Source organism: Cryptomeria japonica, chromosome 3, assembly GCF_030272615.1.
Source record: "Cryptomeria japonica chromosome 3, Sugi_1.0, whole genome shotgun sequence".
Classification (NCBI taxonomy): Eukaryota; Viridiplantae; Streptophyta; class Pinopsida; order Cupressales; family Cupressaceae; genus Cryptomeria; species Cryptomeria japonica.
This window is the reverse complement of record NC_081407.1, coordinates 408,791,775-408,809,455: the sequence shown is the minus strand read 5'-3', so window position 1 is coordinate 408,809,455 and position 17,681 is coordinate 408,791,775. Positions and strand designations below refer to the sequence as shown.

At 36.9% G+C, this 17,681-nt stretch overlaps 1 protein-coding gene across 6 annotated transcripts in view; it reads right to left on the bottom strand.

The window, feature by feature from the left end:
* The window catches only part of LOC131035073 (uncharacterized), a 220,322-nt gene that overhangs the window by 94,235 nt on the left and 108,406 nt on the right, over window positions 1-17,681 (bottom strand). For all 6 annotated transcript variants that reach the window (XM_057966693.2, XM_057966695.2, XM_057966696.2 and 3 more), the window contains 2 exons: window positions 10,162-10,206; window positions 9,445-9,550 (listed from right to left, as the gene is read on the bottom strand). In XM_057966693.2, the coding sequence (XP_057822676.1) occupies window positions 9,445-9,550; window positions 10,162-10,206 (151 nt within the window). The remainder of the gene's footprint in view (window positions 1-9,444; window positions 9,551-10,161; window positions 10,207-17,681) is intronic.

Genomic DNA, 17,681 nt, shown 5'->3' with positions numbered 1-17,681 from the left:
TCACACACAATCATGATGACATTTTTAAACATTCATATGAGAAATAGCAGATTTGATAAACTATCAGATAACAACATTAGTAAATTCAATAATGTCTCCTATCATTTGGCAGATTACAAAGATAAAGAGATGACATATAATTCTAACCACAGTTCCAACAATTGATAGAGCCTAGGAATAAGCTGGAAATCAACACTTCGCAACAGTATACTTCTTTTGCACTAACAACAACAGAAATGACCTGTTGCAGCAGATGATAGTGCCCGTTCTGCTCTATACCAATGCTCATATGCCTCAATACTATCTGAAAGGAGCCCCACGATTTGACTGGGCCTTTTTAAGACACAAAACCTGCTCTTCACGCTGCTCAGAATGTCCTCGCATCAACACCAGTTCAAGAAACATCGACCAGTCAACTTCCAACACCCCATATTGATGGAACTTTGATCTCAAACCTTCACACAGCTCCCTTCATACTCAGATCAACAGCTTAAATCAATCCTAATTGAATTAGGAGACTTCATATTCTCCACGTTACCTTCCATGAGTTTCTTAAATATGAATTGCTGCTCTCTCCTTTAACACATCCTCTTTTAATTCTGATCTAAATTCCCATGTCATCCTAAGGCCACAAGAAGACAAGGGAACGTTTCACAGGCATGTTAAAAGAATCAAATCTCATTCCATTTACTGATAGTGATACCTTTCAAGGGGATATTGTCCTTTCTGCTGCATAGGCATTCAAGGGCCCAACAAGGCAGCGATTTTCACTTAAAAGCTTCAAACTGAAATTGCATCCTCCTCTTGGCTTATCCATGTGAGCTAGAATGTCACCAAATTAGAATGACTCCCTTTATCCAGAAAGATACATCTGTCTTAAATCAAACAGAGATGTCGTGCTAGGCCTTAGAGCCTCCTCAAAACCTGTTCGACCTCTCCTTAGGTGTAAGAAATCTTGAACAATTTCCCTTAAAGAGGTATAAGTGAGGAAACAGCTGGAAGAGTACAGATAGAACATAATAAAAATTTAAACATACTCTTAAATCATTGCACAAATTTAATTCCTTCCAACACACACACATGGCATAAACATGAAATATTAATCCCCTGCAAATCTGAATCACAATGCCTTGAAAATACAAAACTGTGCAATTTAAAAAACCTTCAACTTTCAAAATATGTTTTGGAAAATTCGTATGTTCACTGCAAATTCTCTCTCCACACACCATCTACAACTCTAAATGAGCTTCATTGCACTGACTAGGGAGGATCTCTCACCACCATAGCCAATCTTCTTTGAGAGGGTTTTCGTCCTCTAGAAGGCTGAGACAAACAAATTTGATCTCGAAAACCCTAAGGTTTTCACCAAAGTGAAATAACAGAAGCTGCATAATCCCAAATGAGCCTCTCAAATGCCTTTTATACATTTTCCCACCAAACATCCCAAAAGCCCAATTTAAAAATTCACTATTTAATTTGAATTATTTTAGCTCCAAAAACAGAGATTTTATTAAAATAACGATAATCTAACACACAAGGTCCCTATTTGATGCATACGAGTCTTCTAGATCATCTGAGCTCAATGGTAACATCAAATATTTCCTGTGATAATGTTGACACACACCCAGAAGGTCAGTGCCAACTACAATGCAGAGACCCGAAAAAGGGGATAATACAGTCCTCCCTCCCCAAAGATTGCTTGTCCTCAAGCAATGCTTGCACAACATCAAAAACACCAGTCTGAACCAAGCTACAACCTCATGTGATCCCAAGGTCCCACGTCACTCTCAGAAAGAACCCACCATGCGAACAATGTGCCACTCTAATTATAACTATAAACTCATCGTGCCAAAACCACACTCCTCTCTTGTGACCCAATAATAAACAATCATCAAACCCCCCAAAACTGAAATACCTAAAAGGGCTGAAATCTATATCATGAAACATCTCCTACCAAGGCATCTCGGTGAGGTCTATATTTGCAATCCAACTACCTAACACGATCCTAGGCAACATGAAAGTAACCCAAGCAACCATAAAACGTAAACCTCAGAACATCTCCTTGCGGTGTCCCAAAAATGAAACGAATCAATCCTAGATGACTAGCTAATATAGAAGATGACAACACTGCCAATCCTAAAAGAGGTGCCTCCACAATCATGAACTGATAATACCACATCAACACTTAATCTCCAAGCATCAAAAGGATGATCCCAAGCACAACAACCAACTGCAATCATCAAGGCATCATCTAAAAATATGCATACCACCATCACGGAATTTCTGCAAATAATCATCACTCATCCAAGTGGATGTGGAAATTAACTGAACTATATCCAAAAACTCTCCCACAACCCACTGCCATGAAGTCTGCAAGGCCTCAAAATCTATCTACTAATATAATAATGTCACCCTAATCAACACAGAAATGCAAGGGCAGCAACTAATAATATGAGATACCCCCGAAAATGTAGATGTGATAATGGCAATAGCTGATAAAACTTCTATTATGATCAAAACCACTAAATACTCCACTGCTAGACTGTAAAGGCACGGTAACTCATCTGCATGTCAAAAATTGAAGTGGAGGCTGGTTAGAAAGTGAACAGCTGTACTAAGTCAGAAAATTTGTCCACAACGCCAATCACATCACTGGAATCAGAAAGGGATCCATCAGCCAACTCAAAGAGTGGATGTCACGAAACATGCCTAATCTATGTATAATAAAAACCAAATGTAATAGAAATCACAAATTGTTCAAATTCTAATCCATAATTATTTTCGATGATCCCTATTTTGTGTTATATCTCCTGACAATTTATTTAAGAGGATTATCTTGATTATATTTAATGATTAATATAAAATTAAGAAACACTAGTTAATTATATTATAGATTTAGTTAAATTAATATGAAAGTATTTGTATGAGATTCCTATAATAATTAATAATAAATGAATATTAACAAAAGAAAATATTAACAAAGGAAAATATTAACAAAAGTAAATCAAGTGCTAATTAACATAGCATGTCGATCCACAAAGGGGCATGATTTTGTGGAGGAAAGCATAATTTGAGGGGAGGACGTGACCCTCATCTAAGCCACGTCTCTTCCCAAAATCGGACTGGCTGAGGATTTAAAAAGGGAGACAGCAATACTTCTCATGGGGGGGAAAGGAGATAGTAAGTAAGGGAAGAGGGGAATATGATCAGATAAAGGGGGAAGGAAATACCACGGGTGGCAGTCCAGTCTACCACAAGACAATTCAAAACAGCAATCAGCCTGCAAAGAGGTAAGTAAACTCTAACATTATTATTATTAATTTCCAGAATAACTCATCATTTAATAATATAGGTAATAAAATAAAATAAATGAATACTACAAACGATTCAGTACTACAAATGGTTATCATTAATATAGATAAGTAAATAAATACTCCAAATGATTCAATAAGGAAATAAATACTATACATATTTAAGCAAACAATTCTGATAACTCATCAGCCAAGTAATATAACGTTCAATCACTATTTAACATAAAGCTGATATTTCATCAGCAATGTAATTCAATATTAATTAAGTAATATACTTTCTATTGGTCAAATTTACTGCTGTAATGATAACAACAGAATGTGGATAATTCACTAAGTAAATAATTGACATTGTAATTTGAATAACACCATATTGAATTTTAATTCTTAACCCATAGATTAGGTGATCTTATTCTTCGTCTTTCTCTAATACTTGCAAAGATAGGGAGTGTGTGGGGGAAAGGCAGAGTAAATTGGTCACATGGCAAAAATGTCCCAAGACAGGTAGAAAACCTTGAGGGAGCCACATGTAGATTGTGTCATGCACCCTTGGCACAGTAAATCTTCCATCTTGTAAGGATTAGCAGAATAGGGGAGAGGAACCTCATGCACTCTATGGGAAGTAAACCATACAAGAATTGAAAATATTTTAACATTTCATTAATGGCATAAGTAAATGATTGATAGGTATGCATAAGAATAGCTATGGTTGGATAATATGGAAGAAAGTCAAGGATGAGCTCCTATTCCTAAATCCTAAAATCATTACTAATTTATGTTTCTAGGGTGAATTTAGGATGGGAACATCACAGTGGATTATCAAGTGTCATATCAGCATCCACATCAAATAATGGATTATCAACCAACTGATTACTATCATAATCCTTATGCTCCACCCAAACATTATGCTGCTTCAAACTTACATTTTCTGATATCTTGGGGCAATGTGCAAGTTCAAACTCCTGAATGTAATCAAGCTCTTTCATTACCTATTTGATCTCCTTGGCCCCTTCTCTATTCTCCTTCTCCCTGAATTGTTTGGCCTCATATAGTTGTTTTTTTTGCTTCAAGAAGTGCCTTTTGGTCACTCTCCAAAGAAAAATTCATGGAATCAAGCTCAACCTAGACATAGACAAAGCCTCATCTGCAATCTTGGTGGCTACATCTCTATCATGTATCATATGTAAAAGCAGATATAACTTCCTCCATTGTGCTCTTAATCATTTGTAAATCAGCAAGGGGAATAATTTGCTCATACTGTTTTCTTGGTGTCATAAGGATGAAATTTTCATTAGGGTATCATACGTAAAAAGGCTGATATTATAACTTCCTCCACTGTGCTCTTAATCATTTGTAAATCAGCAAGGGGAATAATTTGCTCATACTGTTTTCTTGGTGTCATGAGGATGAACTTTTCAATAGGACATTTTGTGTCATCCAGTCTAGATAATGTATGCATTTTATTTTCAACAGACACCAAGAATTCATCCTTCCAAACATAATCATGCAAGGTATACTGCTGTTATAATGCATGCAAAAAACAGAACCTTCTCCATACCTTTCAACATCGTCTCCATGGCTGTCCTAAGTCTCATGTACCTCACCTTTGAAGCTTGTTCCTTCATTATCTTCTGGCCCTCAATCAAAATCAGCTTCATGCATTAAATTTTCTGATTTGCACACAAGACTATGCCTTTCAGATTCAACTCCCTCAATGTCATTCTCTTGACATATATTATGCTCTCACCCAAATCTGAAGGATTAAAAGACTGATTGCTTTGTTCAGAGAAAGTAAGTATCTCATGTGTGATGGATTCTCTAAACAAATCATTCCCCAAGTCAAAAATACTGAAGCTACTGTTATCACAAAAGCTTGCACCCTTGCTAAGCTATCAACTCAACCTTGTGAAACATGGAAACAACCCCGAAGTGTGGGACCTTGCGCGAGGGGGTTGAATCTCCGGAGAAGGTCGGCTTCCTTCTCACTCCAAGTGCAGGTGTTGAACCAACTCAACACTTTGAAACTAACTCCTAGGCCTATCCTAACAGCTTGCAAAGGAAAGAGAAGAGAGAATTGCTTAAAATGAAAGGGGTGATGCACCAAGAAGAGATAGCTCCTCTCCCTACCGAAATGACACAAAGAATTAACTGAAACACCCAGAAAATGCACAAACTTCAATTGTATAAGTGATCCCAATACATGTGTGGGGGTTAGAATTTGCTAAGTGTCAAGAGGGGAGAAGGATTCCCACAAGTCACACTCAGAAAACAAGCTAACACAACATACATGTGAAACAAAATCGCAAACATACACTTATAATGGAGGTAAGAACACATACTCAGCATGAATAAGTTGAAAGAAGGCAAGAATGGTGATCTTCAATTAATTGGAGGTCAAAAGCCAATCTTACAGTTGCAGAAATGCAAAAAAAAGATTACAAGTCTTCAAGAGAAGAGAAGAGCATAAGAAAGCTCAAGGCAGCAGGGAGAGAACCCTTTACAATGAGGCTTAATAGCCTTATATAGAAAAATGGGTTACAATGGTGATCATGACCCCTGCATGTCAGTCTGGAAGTGCAAGGAAGTGCATGCACTTGGCTTGTACATGCAAGCAACCTAGCCATACCACCAAAGGCAATCCTGAGAAGGATAGATTGATTAACCTTCCAAAGTCAGACATGACATAAGTCACCCAGCATGGCCCCGTACCTTCCTGATAGAAACCCTGCCAAAACATTTAATGCACCCTTGTGGCTCCACAAAAGAAAGTGTACAAGTCACCAAGCTGTCGAAGCATTAAAAGCCTGGAGTGTCGATCACGCCATCTGGAAGTGTTGCAAGCCAAAAGCAGGTTTGGAAGACTTCGGAGACCTGGGTCACCGTAGTTGGGGAACTTCGGAGACCTGGGTCACCCAACTGGTCACCGTAGTTGGGGAACTTCGGAGACCTGGGTCACCGTAGTTGGGGAACTTCGGGGACCTGGGTCACCGTAGTTGGGGAACTTCGAGGACCTGGATCACCGTAGTTGGGGAACTTCGGGGACCTGGGTAACAGTAGTTGGGGAACTTCGGGGACCTGGGGGTTCCGGAGTTCTGGGGTTGAAGAACAAGGAACTTGGGAACCTGGTGGTTCCAGAGTTCCGAGCTAGAAGAACAAGGAACTTGGGAACCTGGGGGTTCCGGGGTAACTTCGGAGACCTGGGTCACCGAAGTTGGGAAGACTTAGGAACTTCCTTCTGACAAGACAACACTTCACACTTCATAATTCCATTGCTTTTCTCCTTGATCAACTGGGGCAGCGCTGGTCCATGGAACATATCTCTGAACGGTTCTCACTGATGGACCAAGGGTGTCATAAAATGACAATAGCTACCATAGTCACTCCTCTACAAAGGCTCTGTTTGGACATCCAATTGGAACCTATCTGAACTAACATCACTGGAATGAGATAAGTATCCATCATCATGTTTTCTTTCAACATTCTCTCCTTCTAAAGGTGTATTAGTGATCTCAACTATCCCAACACTTGTACTATTGTCATCAAAAAGGTCAATAGTCTTTGAAACATCACTGGATAAATCTGAACTTGAAACCAAGGCTGTTATTTATTTTTTTCCCTATGCATAATCTCATCAACCATAACTGCATGCATGTCAAATAAGTCATCTTGGGGCTCAATCAAACATTCCTCATGAAGTGAGGCAATCTCTGTGAACTCCTTTTCATCCACCTACTCCTTGTTAGCCAAATAATGTTTCAGCTTCTCACATTGTTTCAACACATTGCTGACCAACTCATTTGCAGATCAAGAAATATCCTGTTCTTGCTTCCAAACAACCACCAACATAGATAAAATGGATTGGGAGATGGCATCACTTTCCTTAATGATTAGGGTCATAATGGATTGCATGAAAGCAGATATAGTTTCTTAATGATCCTTACTGTCTGTAGCCCCTTATAAATTAGTTATAAAGGCCAAAGAAGCCTCTCAACTATGTTAATATGATAGCAGGCCAACCCAAGATGGCTTAAATCTTTTGTTGAGCAGTAATGACATAGCCCAAGTACAAAATCTCTCACCAAAAAGTCACACTTGGATTCTTTTGCAAAGAGAGCCTGTTGCTCCAATATACCAAAGACTGTCTAGATGTCATAAAAGATCTTCCCAAGTCTCATTGTAAATTAAAATGTCACAAAAGAAAACCAGTGACAAATTTCCTTAATTGATTATTGAACATATAATTCATACATGATTGGAAAGTAGCTAGAGCATTTGTCAAACCAAAACGCATGACAAAGAATTCAAAGTCAACAATATGACATCTAAGGGTTTTGTGCACATCCTTATCTGTCACTCAGATTTAATTGTAACCTACTCTCAAATTGATCTTTGAAAAATAAACAACTCCATGCAATTCCTCAATTAGTTCATCAATCCGCTCTATAATCACTACACATCCACAATGTGCCCTCATTTTTCTTCAAAAGAACCATGAATGAAGGAAATGAACTAGAACTAGGCCTAATGTGACCCATCTCCAATAGCTCTTTTATAGCCTTTTCTATTTCCTCCTACATTCTTGGGTGGTGGTAAGGTGTAGTCATGACAAGCTTAGAACCTGCCTCCAATTCTATGATATGTAGGAATCCTCTATTAGGCAATCGTCCTAGAGGCAAATCACTAACACCCTTCTATAATTATCCAAAATATTCTAAATGTCAACATAATAAGTGCATTACTTATCCATGGATAAATTTGTAGGCATGACCAAACAACTTCTTGTCCAAGCAACTCATCCCTTGTGGAATATGCTCTCCATTCTTCTAGCTATAAACACCCATAGTGTTCCACTAGAAATTCCTCTCAGAGCTCTATGAATTTATATTTCTATGAAAAACTCACCAAGGAAGTCCAAAATTGTATACCCACAACCATGTTAGTCTCTCCTAAAATCACAACATAGAAATCATCACATACTTTATGATCTTACATGATTATGTTGAGCTGTCGGGTTATTTTGGTGTATGGGATGGTGAATCCATTAACAACATTGACATCAAATCCTTCAAAATACTCATCTTTTAGTCCTCACTCCTCTCTTGACCACCAACCCCTCATCAAATTGAGGTAGTTTGAATAACATTGTATGATGACATACTTATCTTTGAACCTAGAAAAAAAAGATTCATCAAAATTATCAATAAAGAACTCCATCTCAAACAACAAATGGCAATAGATTCAACAAGTCTTTCCACTAAAAACAAAAAGTAGAGAAAAATTTTCCACTAAAAATCTAAGTAAAGCAATTCTTATCATTGTCGATAAAAGGCAGAACAAGTCATGACTTAGGAAATATAAGTTCAATTTGGGACATGTAAAATATAAGTTATCGACTTGTTATTTTAAAAGGGGTGGGTTAATCAATTTCTTCTTAAATTTTGATAGCATTTCAAAGCATCTCTTGTACATATCATCACAAGGTTGTTATGTTTATCATTTTCTTTTGTATTCTTATGTGGAGCACACTACCGTGAGATGGCACAAATGTACTTTTAATTAAAAAGACTGCGAAAATCATAGTTTCTAACTTATATATCTTTTTGTGCATGGGAATTTTTCTTTCCTTTTTTTTTAATGGAATTGACCAGGTAACACTCTCAAGCATATTACAACATGCTGAGTATGCTAAACATATACCACAAGCCTCCTTGGGCTAAGCTGCCACAAGCAGGGGGATCCATTCCATCAAAGTCACCAAGGGAACAAACCTGAGCTTATCACATCTCTGGGGTTTTAAATTTGGTGGATGGTGAAATATCCATCATCCTCACCAACTAGGTTCACCCCCTTCAGTATTATTTTTATTAGCACATAAAATACATTTGTTTTGAAAGGATGTAGAGGAACGATTTAACAGGAAAGACAAAGGGAAACTAAGAATATTTCAGGCATTAATTTCACAAAATAAAATTTAAAAAAATCCATGCTGGTCCAATACATTTATTTAAAACAAACCATTTAGATATAAAAAACCACTTGAACCAGACATAACCACTTAAATTGATTGCAATGTAGAATAGACAATAGTTTCAGCAGACACTACCTATTGAATTTTATTATGGTGTATATAACATACCACTTGAAGGATGGCCACGACCTTGAAAGTTGGGATCATCACAAACAATAGCCTCAGGACCCCAAGAAAGCTTCCCCCCAAAAATATTCCATACACCATTTGGACTCTGATATGAAAGAAACAATCCATGCAATCATTCAACCACATTCACTGTTTGTGGCCTTATGATGGCTCATAAGTGATAAAACTACAGCCAATACAAAAGGGAAGTAATCTTTATCTTCTACAAATACCAAACAAAATTCTGGATGAGACAAAATAATAGTAAACATCATACTTCATCTACATTGTATATAATCCAGAAATCCTCCATAATTGAATTTTTTCTATTTAACAGGTTTGATAATACAGTTAATTGGTCAAAAAGCTAAACATTTCATTTGTATAAGTCCCTTTTCCAATTTAAAGCTTACTTCTATGGCTTTCATGGAAATTGTTTGCAAAATCTACCAAACTAGTTAGTTGGGTTTTGATGAAAGGACTCTACTTTTATATCTAAGTACAATTTTTGAAAAATATATAGACAAGTTAGAGCAAAAGTTAATTCAAATACTGCTGGTAGCTAAAATCAACAAGCCAAAAGTGTTTACAAATATAAACAAAGCTTTTATGTAAAAAACATTCACCACATCAAATATACAGAGTGCGAGATTTTTTTTTGTGATAGAAGAATCCAGCTAAAAACAATTGCATCTAGAATATTTTTCCCAAGCATACCTGTTTCTGAGCACAACGATGGTTTAAAACAACATCACCTAAAGCCTGCAAATAAATTTAGATCAGTCAAAACTAAAACCACCACATTGAAATCACTATAGATAGTATTAAAATTTCTGAGTAGATAACATGTTTGAATCGTTAAAGACACATTAATATGAGAAAAACGTGTGTTGGTAATTTGTTACTAGATAATAAATATTATATTATCTTTTTTACTTGGATAAATATTGAAAATCTATGATGTTAAAACAGTAGGAAACTCATTCGATGAAAGAGTAATTTTTTCAACAGTACGTTATCAGATGTAATGGGTACAACCTAGTGGACATTTTAACTAAGTTATTAAGAAAAATAGCATTATTTTTCATCATTCATGTTATGTGTAATTTTCAAAGGCATGACCTTTGCTTTTTGTTTAGTGAAAGTCACTACCCTTTGAGTGACTGACAGACTGTTTGTCCAACCAACAGATCTCTTGGACAAGCATTGATACATAGTATTAAAGTATAAGAGTTCGTCAAGGAGCTCACTTGTGTGTACATTCTCTCTTGTATTCTTGCTATTTATGATTGTTGTACGTTTCCTTTTATATGAAAAGAGAAAAGTGTTCCATCGATTTTATTTGGTTCGTGGTCAAACCCACACTCTACAATTTGAGAAGGTTCACACTGATAACTAATCCTAAGGAAACAAAGTCCGGTTTGAGTCTTTGACAATTGAGTGGGATTAATGATCAAACTACAGTTGGTTTTAACCAACTGACTAGAGAGGGTAACTTTACTACACTTTAGTCTTGCTAGGCCAAGGAGGGTGTTCATACAGATATGAACAAGACAATTAAATCGAAATGGAAAACAACTGGTCACACAATTTAGCCATACCCTATGCAAAAGAATACCCCAAATATTTATCCCTAACTATCCCTTATACATGTTTTCTGGTCTTGCAGACCAAATATCTCTTGACAGGGAAACTAACAGGACATTACAATGCAGTTTAGATGGAAAACCATGTTTATATCCTCAAATGTAAATTCATTCATAGTTTCATAGATCATATGTAACCTATAAGACTCCCAAACATGCATAACTGTCTAAAGATAGGCAAACAATTACACGCTCTCCCATTGTATGCAAAGGTGAGTATCACTAAATGAATGCCGATTGGAAGGACGTAACTTATAATAATTTACATGGAGCAAAGGAGATATCCATATAACACAACTAATTTACCAAAAAGAGGACTAGTGCCTAATATTACCATCACATGTTTTTGTTATGTTTTATTAATTTGGTTGTACCTGATAATGTAGTAATTTCCTGTTAAATTTCAAGTACTTGTTATTAGTCAGTTGTTAGTGGTTATGAATTGTTCTCTCATTGACAACCATCAAGTGCTTTATATAGGCTTCTTGTAGTCAAGGAAAGGTGTTTTGATCTTGTAAATGCTCCTTGGTCTACAATTCTATATAAGCAATATTGTGAATGAATAAAGTAATCAGTGGTATTAATCTACAAATTCTTGGACTAATTCTATGTAATGTCCCTACTATTTAGAGATCATTAACCTGCAAAACAGATTGTTAGAACATGACAAACATATATATATATATATATATATATATATATATATATAAGTAACCTAAATTATAATCTAACTTCAATGCTTAATTAACATAATCATAATTTCCATCTAATAAAAAGGATACAATGCCATACGTAAGTATGTCCTTAGGCGGTCGTGAGGCCCACCTTCTTGGAACCCCTTGGTCCCAAGCCCTCTAGGAAATCGAAGATGAGTTCGAATCCTGTCTTGGGTGTAACCTCTTACACCCAAGCCCTCCAAGGAAGACCCTTGTCTATTCCTTGCCTTGGGTGATGCCTTCATCATCCAAGTCCTCAGAGGGGATCGGCCCGACCTTGAGTCCTGTCTTGGGTATAACCTCTTATACCCAAGCCAGCCAAGGAAGACCCTTGTCTTTCCTTGTCTTGGGTGATGCCTCCATCATCCAAGTCCTCAAGGGGAATTGACCAGATCCTTCTCTTCTTGGTTGATTTTTAGTCAACCAAGCCATACATTTGCATAATAGTTTCAGTTCATAAACTAACCCTTGTTTTAACATGAATTCTTAATGCATTCTTAATTAACATAGATATATATAATTTTCTATCTTTTACATATGCATTACATTTCTTAAAATACCTTTGTATTCATAATCTTTCTTAATATGCAAACTTATGTATACAACAATTAACAAATTATATCTTTTACCTATTTTTAGTGATTAGTGAATATTATACATTAACATATGTATGAATATTCACTAGATTATAATTAACATCATCTCTTAATGAACCTTACCCATTACCCATTACTCATTAACTAATATTAACTAATATTAATGAACCTTACAATTAACATCACCTATTAATATTAGTAATAATAACATTTCATATACTATACTTATATTGTTTAATGTAAGTAGGAATTTTGTTTCTTACCTTTCTTCCGCAGTCTGCTCTCCCTTACCTTTCCTCTGCAGTCCGCTCCTCTTCTCCCTTTTTCCCTCCCTTAGGTCCTTGCCGCTGCCTCCTTTACAACCCATGAGGGGTTGTGCCCCTCCACGGGCCCCTTCCACATGAAGGGGTGCGGGGGTAATCGCAGCCTAGGCTGCGGTTACCCACACACCACTTCGTGCGGAGGTAACCCATCCCCCTTTCGGGATTACCTTTAATATGTTTTGCATATTAAATATGTTAAATAGTGTATCTTGTTTCCTTCCTAATATATTAATTACATTTCATTTTAAATATATAAAATACTATATATTATTTCTTTTTAATATATTAATTACATTTCATTTTAAATATATAAACACTATATATTATTTCCTTTTAAATATTACATAACATTTCATTAAATATATTCAATATTACATATCAATATATATTTAATTATTTACATAACATTTCTTTTATTAAAACAAATATATTTCTTTTATTTTTTATAGATGAGGGATTATCACATTCTATTTTTCTCTTATTTTTTTTTCTCTTATTTTTGTTTACTTTGCAATAGATAACTTTTACCATTTGTAAACATTTGGAGACATTGTCTTTAAGGAAGCCAAGGCACATTTTAAATCAGATCAATGTTAGTCTATGAAAATGGCCGTATATGTGGGAGAACCAATTTATGATCTAGTGGAGGTCAACCAGCAAAGAGAGGATGACCTCGCAAACAATCTTATATATTAGTGTGAAATATATGTAAAAGAATGCATCCATTAAGAAGTTGAAAGGAAACATGTATCCCAAGCGATAATTTGGGACAGCCTAACAACGACTAAAGAAGTGGACACATTACTTGATCATCTTCCTCAAATTCTTACAAGACTATTATTTTGCAAGCTGTGTGTTGAATAAATTACAAGGCAAGCAGACAACAAATACATCAAAGGTATGAGGAGAGAATTCATTGGGCAGAAGAAAACCAAACCAAAGACCAACATTGTAGTCAAAACTAATTCTCTTAGAGCCAAATAAAAGCATAAAGACACCACACATTTATTGGCATTGTATTGCCATTGATGTCAACCGGTATGCAAGATATTGTTACCGGCATTGGAGATTGTTGACATGTTGATCTCAACCGGTATGGGATGTCAACCGGTAAGCAAGCAAACCCAGTAAGTGCAGTCTGATATAACATGACCTAACCAGCAGAATAGTGAAGTGCACGATATGAAGGTTAACCGGTTAGTGTATACCGGTAGCATGTTCAATCGGTGACCAAAGTTGAACCGACACAATCAAGTGAGCTGGACGCTGACAGAGATGTCACGTGGACTCCAGGTGGTGAATGTGCAGTGGTAGGTGAATAGCGCGTCAGTGAGGTAGTTGCCGACTAAGTTCGTATTAAATGTCGGCTGTGAAAAACATGGATCAGTTGCAGAGGATTACGGCTCAAAGCAAATCGAAGGGCAGAGATTTTATTCTTTGACATTATCATCGAAGCAGGATATTTGATCGTCTTGCTGATCTGGAGAAGGAAACTACTAGATCATTTATTGTGATCGACAAATCAAGACTGATGAACAGAGTCCAGTTTGCTAAATATAGAAAACGTTCATAGAAGAATAAAAAGAGGACAGAGCTTTTTGTTGTACTATTGCAGGTTGTTGATTCAGGAAAGATGAGATCCAATTTGATATGGATCGAGGTCCATGAACAAAACCCTAACACGTGAAGTTTGAGTTTTTGTTTTGGCGGGAAAGCATATATATAAATATGCAGATCAAAAACTTAAGCATGTTGAGAGAGGATGCTTGATGAGAGATTTATGATACAGTGAATCTCTGCGATGCAAGAGTTGATCAGTCTGAGTGAGATAGAAAATATTGAAGCGACTGAGTGTTGGAGAAGAACCGGTAAGGAAGGCTTAACCGACAAGGGTTAAGGTATCTGGTAAACTGTTACAGAGGTTAACAGTCTGTTAAATAGGCAGTGTGTGAACCGGTAAGAGAGCAGCAAAGAGTGAAGGAGAGCAAAGTGAATTTCAGAGAAGATCCAGCAAGGCTGAAACTGAGTTGTAGAGGATTCAGAAAGTAAGAACAGAAGACCGGTAGAACAGAGAAGCAATGAAACAGAAAAGAAGCTTAACCAGCAGAGTGAATAGTTTCCAGGTGTTACAAAACTCATTTGTAACCAGGTGTTTATCATTGTATTGATTTATATTTCATTGTATTTCACTGAGTGGGTGCTCGGTGCAAGGGTTGGTGCTCCTTGAATTGGTGCTCAGAATAGAATAGGGGTTGGTGCTCCTTTGGGTAGTGTTGTGACGTTTTCACACATCGCCCCATTGCAAATGGGGACCCTTGCTTTTTTTTTTTTTTTTTTTTTGCTTTTTAGGGTTTGTTCTTTGGGTTTTTTTAGGGTTTTGTTAGTTGGCCTTTGCATTTTGAGTGATGTCGGGGAGATCAATAGGGTAGCAAGTCCGGCTTGAGTGAGGTCCTGATCCTGAAATTTGGCTAAGTCTGGAATGTCCTGATCCTGAAATTTGACTAAGTCTGGAAACTGAAAAACCTCAAAAAACTAGATTTTGCAATATAACTCCTGGAGGTCTAAAACCACTCTCAAACATCCTGAAAGTATATATGGAATATAACTTAAAGTATAAGTGTGTTTCTTCTTTCTTATACTTAAATGTTATATTCCATAAAAATTATCCTGATAGAGAGTTCGAAAAGTCAAATTTCGCTCCTGTCCTTCTCCAACGGTCCAGAGCGAAAAGCGCTCCTGTCCCTCTCCAAGGGTCCAAGGCGAATCGCTCGTGTCCCTCACCAAGGGTCCAGAGCGAAAAAGCTTATTTGAGCCATTCCTGACCTTGTTTGGATAAATTGAGACATCAAAGGCATGGTGAAGGACAAAATGAACATGATAGGGCATCCAGACTTGATCAAAAACAATGAAGTGATGAAGTTTTTGCCTAGAAGGTCAAATCGCTCCTGTCCCTCACTGAAGGACCAGAGCGATTTTCTTTATATGCACATTTTTAGACTTTGTTTGGACATTAACTTTTATTCATAGCATGAAGCAGGATGATATCTTCCTTAGCAAAGACATTTCATGGTGAAAAGTGAAGCATTTGGGCCTGGAGGACAAAATTCGCTCCTGTCCCTCACTGAAGGACTGGAGCTTGAATTCCAATTTCGCATTATCCTTGCAAGATTTGGACGATTTGACGACTTGAGGAGAACCAAGGAAGTGCTTTTTACCAGTTGAATATAATTTGAAGGCACAAACATGAGGAAAAATAGACCAAAATGCAAAATCGCTCCTGTCCCTTAGTCAGGGACCAGGGCGAAGTTCAGTGATAGCTCCCGTCCCTCTCCTAGGGACCAGAGCGAAATTCTTCATGAGGCATGTTTTGGGCAAAAAGCAAGCAAGTTTAAAGTTTGAGGCAAGCAAGGACGATGTAACGGATTCATTGAAGACAAAATTGAAGATTGAAGGACACCAAATGAGACCTATATTGGCCTGGGCGCTCCTGTCCCTCACTGAAGGACCAGAGCGATTTTTGTCTTAGATGAATTTCTTGCCAAGTTTGAATGATTTCCAAGCCAAAGATGAATAAGATGGGGCGCAACAAGACCATTGAAGATAATTTTTGAAGATGGCAAAGTGTAGTTGAGCTTGAAAGTACAAATTCGTTCCTGTCCCTCATCAAGGGACCAGGGCGATATCTTAGTTATGTGCCTTTCCTCCAAGTTTAAAACCACTCCAAGTCAAGGTGAAAGGTGGCAAGGACATTTCGAGGCATCTCAATCAAACACAAAGTTACGAAGATCACCAAATTGAAGGATTTGCATTAAAATACCCTAATTCGCTCCTGTCCCTCAGGAAGGGACCAGAGCGAAATTCCTATAAGGGCCTAGATTTTGAAAGTTTATAAAGTATTGAGCAACCAAGAAGGATCAAGGGACTACGTTTTACCCAATGAAGGTAATGACAAGTTGAAGAAGGCAAGGACGAGCTCAAAACCTTGAAGTTCGCTCCTGTCCCTCTCCAAGGGACCAGAGCGATATTTACTATATTTATCAATTCATGCAAAATTCATGCCAAGTCAAGGTTTTGCGAAGTTGCACAAGGTTTAAAAACATCATTTGGAAGGCGATACAAAGGAGGTGAACGTTAAGATGTTACCAATTTAAGCTTGAAATGGAGAAAACACATGGATCGCTCCTGTCCCTCTCCAAGGGACCAGGGCGATGATCCTCCAAACATCAAAAACGCCTTGTAGAAGTCAAGTGGAACAAGCATAGAATGAAGAAATAATGTTATTATTCGCCTTATGATGAAAATTGGAGATTAAAGATACAAGATCTAAGTGAAAACATCTAGATCGCTCCAGTCCCTCTCCAAGGGACCAGGGCGATAATGGTCATAAAGGGCACTCGTTCACACAAGCAAATCAATCAAGCTCGAAGAACCCAACGAAAATGGCAAATTCAACGTGGAGATGAAGACTTTGAACGTCAAAAAAGCAAGGATCAAGACAAAGTTAATGGATCGCTCCTGTCCCTCAGTCAGGGACCAGGGCGATGAGGTATGTATTGTTCATCTTCAAAATTTGGCGCTTAAACAAATATTTTTGAATCTATTTTAAATGCTAAAATTCGATAAATTAAAAGATTCAATTAATTAGCATTTAAATATTGCGTTTGATATTTATTAATTATTTTTGCCTTTGTAAAAATCGAATTTGACAATTTAAATAATAAAGGCATTTAATAATTAATTATTAATCAATTAAAAAATTAAATGAAGCGCTTGGTTTATGGAGGTCGGCCTTTTATTTTTATTTAAAAAATCGTTTTAATTGCCTTATTTTTTACAAAGTCGGCCTAAGTGAATTGGTGATATGAGCGCTTATAAAGGGTGGTGAAGATTGTTATTTTCACATTACCATTTTATCCTTCAAGTGCGATTTGAGGAAGACAAAAGGAAGAGTGCGAG